We start from the raw sequence: 8,894 nt of genomic DNA, 5'->3' as shown, positions 1-8,894 counted from the left end.
CATATTTAAAATGGATGTGGAGGTGGATTGAAGCACACCTTCTTTCTACCTTAATAACTGTCCCCTCATAGATGTAGCTGAGCCCCTGACCTTTGCCCTCACCTTGCGGTAGAGTCTGTTCCAGCGGGTGAACAGGGTGTGCTTGCAGAGACGTGACGGTGTCCCTGCGTCCCGCCTCCGCCCTGTGGATGTGTTGACCGCCTCCAGCTGAGCATCGCCCAGCGTCCAGTTGACACTCACACAGGAGGCCTTCCCCGGCTGCTGGTACTCGGCACTGCTCAGCCCTACAGGAACACAAAACAGGTGAGAGAGAATTACTTTAGGTGGATTCAATCTCAAGAACGCATTTGTAAGTAAAATAAGGTGATTTTCCTGTCAAACCTCCACTCTGTTGTTCCGTTTAACCTTCTTTTACCCTTCGTTCACTCCCTCAGGCTAATGGCAGACAAGGTTTTGCAGTGCTGCAAAAAGCCGAGTCAACCTGGGTCTGAATCTGCATGGCTGTTTATCTGAAGCTTTGATATATCCTCAGAGAGGGGGGTGAACAGGAGGGCTGTTGAGCGTTTAAGCAACTTGTTCCTGCCTTTGTACGAGTTAAATGTGTTTGTATGCCATACATTTCATTTTCAGGTAAAAAGATCTCCCCTAAACTGGACTTTTTGTCTTTATTTTCTACCCTATTCTCCTTCTCTTTGTGAAATAATAAGCCTCGCTAGCAAAGCACTCGAAGCGATCAGTCGAGGAAATAGAAAGTGACAGAGGTAGAGGAAGAGAGGAGATGATTGACTGTCAAGTAAGCTGTACAAGGTTGTACAAAGTTTCTCTGTAACCATAATCCTAAAGAACCATTAATCTTACTGCAAATCAGAGACATGTTTCGACCCTTTAGGGACTCTTTTGCCAATTATTGAGTTAGCAGCTAGCAGCCGTTAGCTCACCTTGCATAAAGACTAACCCCAACGGTCTCCTACAGTGTGCTAAACCACATTGTGTTTGGTCACTGGCAATAATACAACAGAGGACATTATTAGTGCAATATATGAAGGCCTAACACTGCCAGAGACAGTAACATGAAGCATAGACAAACAGAATCTGATCGCCAAGTGCTGCTTGAACACTAAATCCACTCTAAATCTGTAAAACTGTCTTCAAAAAGGAATTTCTGTGGAGGATTTCACCTTGACTTCCCACCCAGTTTTTCATGATATCATGCTAAATGTTAAAGTACCTTCACAGAAAATGAGCAGACAGATTCTGTGCGACGGGTGAACAACAGTTGCCTCTGATCTCAGCGTCTGACAGACAGCTTGTTATAGTACAATACCTGATGTTCAATACCACGATACATGCCTGCAGATCATCTCCCTGCTTGCCACACTCATTTTCCCGTCTTCACTCTTCCATTCACCGATTTCAGCTCTTCTTTTCTGTAGCTCCTTGGAGCTGGAATGAATTGCCTGCTGCCACAGTAACAATCCTCCAAGTCTCTTATTACCCATCTCTTCTCTCTTGTGGAGACGCACCTCTTTGAACAAAAGACCTTCCTATCCATCCTGCCTTTTCCCTTTCTCTCGCTCCATTCATGGCTCATTTCACCCCTTCAAAGGACTTGACTCCTCTGTTTCTGTAATAGCCAATTTGATTTTTCCCTCATTGAAGACTTGATCAATTTCTCTTCTGGGAAGTGTTTGGCAGACATGAAAGAAGTGGATTTACAGCCTTTGGTTATGGGATTCCTAACTGTACAGTACACATTTACTAATATGTGAGGCTTCTGTACAGCCTGTGTTTAAATGTGCACATTACATCCATCCTGTAGTAGCGCATGGTTTTAAAAATGTTCCTCAGGCGTTGGAGCAGCAGTGGCGGAGTAGTGAAGCAACAGGTATGCCAAAAGGTCTGTCTAAGGTGTAGCAACATATTGAGCTTACTGAGACAGGAAGAAGAAGAAGAAGAAGAATAGGGAGGGATGAAACCTTCTTTAATGGTCACACATGCAGAGCACACAGCACACACAGTGAAATTTGGCCTCTGCTTTTAACCCATCCTAGTACAAGGAGTCTAGTACTAGGAGCAGTGGGCAGCTATTGTACAGCGCCCGGGGAGCAATGGGAGTGGGGGGGAAGGGGGGTGTCCGGTGCCTTGCTCAAGGGCACCACGGCAGGGCAGGAGGTGAACTGGGACCTCTCCAAGTAGAAGTCCCAGTTCACCTCCAAAGATGTAACTGAAAAGTTACTGGTTCGAATCCCTGAAACATTAGGTAAGAGGGTTTTCTATTCACCTTCAGCAGCACGTAATCGCCAACTGCTTCAAGCTAACACTTTAACATATACATAAAAAACAAGCAAATACAATCTCAAGAATCTAGCTTTTGTACAGGGTCAAGTGTAAGGGGTTATAATGTATCTCTGAAACAAGCAAGTCCTCAATGAAGTGCAACACTGTCATTGAACAGCCGTTATCAATGTTTCTTTTATCTACCGTTGTCCTTTGCCCAAAATGACAAAGCCCTGCCATAGTTTCTGTTCTGTGGTGGAAGTGAACAGCAGGACGAGAGTGAAGGACAGTCCATCAATGTGTTTGGCCCTCGGGGTTCAGGTGTAGCTGCTTTTGCTGAGCGTGATAAGAGCGGTCCCTGCGATCCCCGGGAATGTCCTCTAAGGGCGTTTTTTTTAAATAACCCTGGACACACAATAGCTACGGAGCTCATCAGAACCAATGAAAGGAATGGAGGAGGTGGGGGGTGGTACGCACACAGCCATCTGAATGCAAGCAAAGCTCTCTTTCCGCTTTATTCCCCTCCTGCCTTTCTGTCTCCTTCTCTTCCCCTCCGCCTGTCTCTCTCTCTGTCCGACCCCCCATCACAGTGAAAGGCTGTCTGATAAGGGCTGTGATTACATTGATTTGGTGTAGGGCCATCTCCGCTGTCTGTCCATCTTCCTCCCCCTTCCTTCACCCTTCTACCCTTCAATTGACTGCAGCTACTCGAGGTACTGCAGGTGCAAAGCTCTGATGCTTTGCGATGGGTGGACACACAGAACACACACATCATTGTGAGGGGTTTCAGAGGTTAAAGAGCATGCCTCTATCATACAGTAACATAAAGTATCCTCAACACTAAAATAAAGAACAGGAATATTCTTGGAAAAAACCCCGATATAGTCATTTAACCAACTATGTAATTACTTTGAGGTTTATTCAAGTAAGTGTAAGTAAGTATGATTGATGAAGAAATAGATGGTACTTGACTACAATTATCCAAAAAGTAACAGCAGCTTGTAATATCTGAAACCAAAAACTCCAAATTGGACGACTCAAATGACTCCATTCAAAACGCCATTGAACAAATCATGAGAAATGACTTTCAACACCAGAGGACAATCCGGTACAATTATCAATCTTGATGAGGATAGGCCTCACAAAATATTCATCCTCATGGCACCCAATTACCCGGAGCAGAGCCCTGCGACGCAAAGAGCTCCTGTGCCCTTCAAGAACTATACTTTAAACCTGATAAAAGTAAGGAAGAATGTATCAGATTTATTCAATGTGTGCAGTTTAGGGTTGATGTGATGATGATAAATATATACATGTTTCCCAGTTTGGGATTGTCACTGTCTTTGTTCTCATCAATGATCCCTAGCAACAACATGTGCCCTACATCGCTGCGTGTCTCTGCCGCGCAGCCTCTCTGACTGGCCTAGATCTGAAGTGATGGCTGACGCAGTCTCTACAAGTTGGATGTCATTCAGATCCTCTTCCAGCATTCATCTTCACAACAAACGGAAAGCCTCAGGTCTCCGTGGAGCCCCGGAGGCAGACGCGCCAGACAGCTTCATAGCTGTTGCTTGTCTGGCACAATGTAAGTGTTGAAAACCTGGACTACATCTGTTTGTTAAGAGAGTGTGTGTGTGTGTGTGTGTGTGTGTGTGTGTGTGTGTGTGTGTGTGTGTGTGTGTGTGTGTGTGTGTGTGTGTGTGTGTGTGTGTGTGTGTGTGTGTGTGTGTGTGTGTGTGTGTGTGTGTGTGTGTGTGTGTGTGTGAGAGAAGGTGATCTGTGGTGATTTATTTAATGTGGAGCTGGATTATTTATGAAAAGGAAGCTCTGAAAATAGACACTGTATTCATATGGCCCAGGATCTCTGTATGGGATGGCCCCATCTGAATACTACAGAAATGTAAAGGCAGGATGTGAATAGAAAGCACATTCTGTCATTTAGCATGTGAATATTAAAGGGAAGTGGAATATTTTTTTAATAGAAGCCAAGAAAATAATCGAGCAAGTTAGTTATCCAAGCAGTGACTTCCTGTTTAAGTTAAAAAATGTACTAAATACAGGGAAACTAACATTCCTCAAATGGACCTTAACATGTTGATGTGTTTAAATAGACAACTGTGTGCTATATTCACTTAAAAAGTATCTCAATGGTGTTTTCACAGCTTGCTTCTGCTGCCTCCATTTGGCAAAAAAAACATTTCAGTAAAACAAGGAACTGTTTTTTGTGGTTCAACACAGCATATTTGTAATTACTCCAATCAAATCCCATTTTAGAGTTTCCAACAACAACAAGTGCTACATTTTTAAAGCCAATGATCTACTGTAGCAGTGTCCCATGTACAATCATTGTGACCATATTCCCATTACTAATCACGGAAACTGACCAAAGCATCAACATTTCAGACGACACATCACTTAAATTCATGGAAGGAAGTTGGAAGAAGTTGGCAGGAGGTCATTTGTTTAAGAATTTAGCACTGTTTTCAATGTTTTCAATACCCAAATTGGCACCTTAACCATCTTGATGATTCCCAGACCCCTCCTAATAGAGACCAAGCATCCAGCACCAGCTATAGTTAGAGGTATTGTGCCACTTTCTGGTGTAAAGACTTCCTAAAGTTATTGTTTACCTAAATGTTTTCAAAATTGTACTTAAGACAGACTGTCTGTGAGTGTCGTACCGCTGAGCAGGGGCTGGTTGCGTCTGTGCGTGGCGGGCAGGGGGCCGAAGCGCTCCTGCCGCTGGTTCAGAACACGGCCCAGATGGCCAGTGTGCCGCAGGCTGCCGACGGTCACGCTGTGCAGGTACACAGGCTCCACAAAGTGGCTCAGCAGCGCCCCCTGCAGGCCCAGGATGTTCCATCTGAGGAGAAGGAGTAAACAGAGTCAGGGATGAAGCGGAATGATAAATCAGGAGAAGAAGGTGAGAAAGGAAGGAGAAGAACGTTATAAAGAGTGTTTGTGAGGATGAAATGTGTACATAAAGAAATAGGGAGGGAAGGCGCAGTTTGGGGAAGGGAGATAGAATCAGGGTGGGAAAGGAGGAGAAAGGGGAGAGATAGAAGGATATAAAAAAGAGAGAGACAGATGTGAAAGCTTCAATGACAGGTAGAGACAATTTGATCATTATCTTGATGTGGGACGTGATGAATAACAGCCACAGGACTGACGACACACACAAACATACTACACGCACACATGCACGTAATCTGACAGACACACGTCCTCTACTCCCATTTTCCCTGGTTCAGAGATACAAACCATCATCACCACCACCTACAACAACACTGCCAAAGGTCAGTCCATCAGCATTCAGTATGTGGAACAACACATTACCATATGTGCATTCATCAGTGCCATGAGGTTAATGCACTGTACTGGGCTGCAGGCAAGCTTCCGTCGATTGCTCAGTGCGAGGGGCGATCACTTCGGGGTTTGTTTAGGGAGATCCACGAGTGACACCAAATCACAGCGGGGCTAATCCTGCCAACACCGACACCTGATACTGTAGCCAGCTGGTCATGTGCCACCGACTGTTGAAATCCTCTCTATTTAACCAGCAGATGCTAATTTATGGATGGAAAATTATAATTACCGTGTTTATTATCATTTCCGCCCTTCATGGAGAGTATCAGCCTGAGCTGTGTCTCCTGTGCTGGACTAATGAACTTATGCGAGGCACAATCACAGGCTCGACATTATGCTACTCATTTTTAGATCATTGTTCTTTTTGTTAATCAATGTCTCTTTATCATGAATGCAATTACAGCGGCTGCTTGTTTTTTTGTTTGTTTTCTGTCTCTTGCCGACTTAATAATCACTCATTACGGCTTCTTTCGCTTCCCGAGCAGTCAATTAACATCAGCGGCTTTCGGGGAATCACTAAACAGGCTCATGATGCAGCGACCGCCTGCCTACGCTGTATCTGCAATCTGTCAGCAACATCGGTCCTTCCCTCTAAAGCAGAGAGGTTTGTTTTAAAAGCACACACACACACACACACACACACACACACACACACACACACACGCAGAACTTCAGTGCTCTGCAAAAACAGAAATAGTTTAGCCTGAAATATTAATTTACCCCGAAAGCGACACCGTGAATCAGAAACATCTTCTAATCTCATGCAAGAAAAGACAGCCATCTGGCTTGGGTGTGTGAAATGTAAAGAGAGGAGAGGGGAGAGACCTCTTCTCTCTCCCTCTCTCTGTCGCTCTACATCTATCCTTTCTTCCCTCCCCCGGTAAACGGCGACCATTAAAGTAATGTGTTCATCTGCATAAAACTGCAGTAGAATGGAGAACATCATCGTTATATGAAAGCCATTAAGGCCCCTCAATTAAATCCAGCTGTCGACTTCAAATCAAATATTAGCAAAGGAACCTTATCAGGCCTGGCTTAAGAAAACAAAAATAATGATCATCAGGTGTAGTCATGGCGGGGTGACACTTTATCAAAAATGTTTATGATAAGAGCAAAGATCTCTATAACTAACTATAATTTAGTGCAGGGGCTGAGGGAAGTGGGGAAATAAAAAAGTAATGGGAGGTTGCAAAATGAGAGTGACAGAGGACAAGAAGAGTATCCAGGGGATCACTTTAAGACTGCAGCTGTGTGTGTGTGTGTGTGTGTGTGTGTGTGTGTGTGTGTGTGTGTGTGTGTGTGTGTGTGTGTGTGTGTGTGTGTGTGTGTGTGTGTGTGTGTGTGTGTGTGTGTGTGTGTGTGTGTGTGTGTGTGTGTCGAGTCTAAGCTCCTCTCAGTTCCACCCTCCACCCTGACCTTGATAAACTGGCCCTTGGTGACCCACTCACTTTAACGACGGCCACCCATCATTTACAGCGATATAAAAAACGGAAAGAGGAGTCTTTGGAGCAAAAAGAGTTTGTCTGCCGTCCGGCCTGGCGGGGAGGGGATGGTGTAAGCGAAGAAGAGCAGGGTGTCCCTTCTCCCTCCCCCGTCACTCTATTTTTTTGTAAAGTAATTGCTTTCACCCCCGTTGGTGACCTGGGTAGATTTAATCACACCATCTCCAGCCCTGGCCAACTGAATCAAATTGGTCAAATTAACAACGGCTCCACCGGAGAAGGCTTCACCTCTCCCTCTGTGTGCATGTCCTTTCACACACACAACACCGGCTCAGCTGTAGTCCTGCATGGCTCAGTTGGCACAGTGCACAGCTTACTAAGCTTAATTCTAGTTTTAGTTCCTGTTGAGCCTCAGTCCTTGCAGTACAACTGAGCCCTAATCGATTTCAGGTATTTCAGAGAATTAAACAAAAAGGGTGGAAGTAGAACATTATTATTGTTACCTTCATTGTGTGCACAGTATTTTAAGCTATACTGTCCACTACTTTGACTTAAATATTTTATTTATTGATGGTTCCATAGATGGTTCATCATTAGAATTGATTTTAAAATCCTTTTATTTGTTTTTAAAGCACTAAATGGGCTGGCTCCGGCCTATATAGCTGAACTGCTCCAGCGCTACACCCCAGCCAGAGCTTTAAGGTCTGCTGACCAGCTGCTGCTGGTAGTGCCCAAGACCAGGCTCAAAACCCGAGGGCACCGAGCCTTCGCAGCAGCTGGCCCTAGGCTCTGGAACACTCTGCCCCTCCTTGTGAGGTCGGCCCAGACCCTAGGGGTTTTTAAAACTAAACTAAAAACACACTTCTTCTCTCTGGCTTTCTAGTTAGAGCGGAGCACGACTCCTGACTTTTCCGTGTCTTTTATTTTTATTTTGTTTTTAAGATATATCTGTTGTAATTTATTGTCGTTTATTGTGATTTGTAGCAATGTGTTTTTATTACATGTACAGCACTTTGGCTCGACCAAAAATCGCTTTTAAATGTGCTATATAAATAAAACCTGATTTGATTTGATTTGATTTAGGTTAAAAATCTTGTAAAAAATACATTTAAAAGTAATGACATTTCCAAGAGCCTTCGCTTTACTTTGGGTTTAATGTGAATTAGCAAATGTTAGCATGCTAACACACGATACTAAGATGATGAGGATGGTCAACATTATTTTAATGGTTTGTGCCATTTGTACTTGGCAATCGTAAATCGGAGCTGCGAATGACGTCACAATGGAGTTTATCGCGTTCCAGTACACAAGTCTGAAAACCAAGAGCTAACAACGTTAGCTTTGGAGCCATTGTAAGCTAAAAACCCGTTGACATCAAACCATTACAAAATATTTTGGGGACCTCTGTGTCTGACAAAATAAATTAAGACATTACTACACATATAAAGTTAAAGTTGAATTCACAAGCCACTCTGTTGCTTAATTCAAACAACTTAATACACAGGAGCTTTGTGTTTTCATCCTTAGGCTACATAGTCTGGTCTGACTTGTAGCTTGTGGTGGCTAATACTAGCTTACTTTAGCAAACCTTAAATAGATATTGCTGTGTAACTGGTTTCACCGACTTTATAACTTAACAGTGGTTAAGTGTTTATCATTATCCTCTGACACTTTTTGCTACAGTTGGGCAAAAGTGACAAGTTCTCACTTTAAAGGGGACCTATCATGCAAAATGCACTTTTTTATGTCTTTTATACATAAATATGTGTCCCCGGTGTGTCAGGGAACTCACGCAGCGTCAGAAAATAA

At 43.8% G+C, this 8,894-nt stretch overlaps 2 protein-coding genes across 3 annotated transcripts in view; one reads left to right on the top strand and one right to left on the bottom strand.

The window, feature by feature from the left end:
* The window catches only part of LOC117484116 (WD repeat-containing protein 37-like), a 31,490-nt gene extending 25,211 nt beyond the window's left edge, over window positions 1-6,279 (top strand). The window contains exon 15 of one of the 2 annotated variants that reach the window (XM_034132572.1): window positions 6,262-6,279. The gene's annotated coding sequence lies outside the window, so the exon portion shown is untranslated. Of the gene's footprint in view, window positions 1-2,009; window positions 2,023-6,261 lie in introns of those variants that run through there. The other variant, XM_034132571.1, reaches the window with a different exon arrangement.
* adarb2 (adenosine deaminase RNA specific B2 (inactive)) overlaps window positions 1-8,894 on the bottom strand; it is a 146,468-nt gene that overhangs the window by 1,772 nt on the left and 135,802 nt on the right. Inside the window, exons 8-9 of the mRNA XM_034132566.1 lie at window positions 4,959-5,140; window positions 103-284 (exon numbers count right to left, since the gene is read on the bottom strand). Coding sequence (XP_033988457.1) covers window positions 103-284; window positions 4,959-5,140 — 364 coding nt within the window. The remainder of the gene's footprint in view (window positions 1-102; window positions 285-4,958; window positions 5,141-8,894) is intronic.

This window comes from Trematomus bernacchii, unplaced genomic scaffold (assembly GCF_902827165.1).
Source record: "Trematomus bernacchii unplaced genomic scaffold, fTreBer1.1, whole genome shotgun sequence".
Classification (NCBI taxonomy): domain Eukaryota; kingdom Metazoa; phylum Chordata; class Actinopteri; order Perciformes; family Nototheniidae; genus Trematomus; species Trematomus bernacchii.
This window is presented reverse-complemented; position numbering and strand designations above follow the sequence as displayed.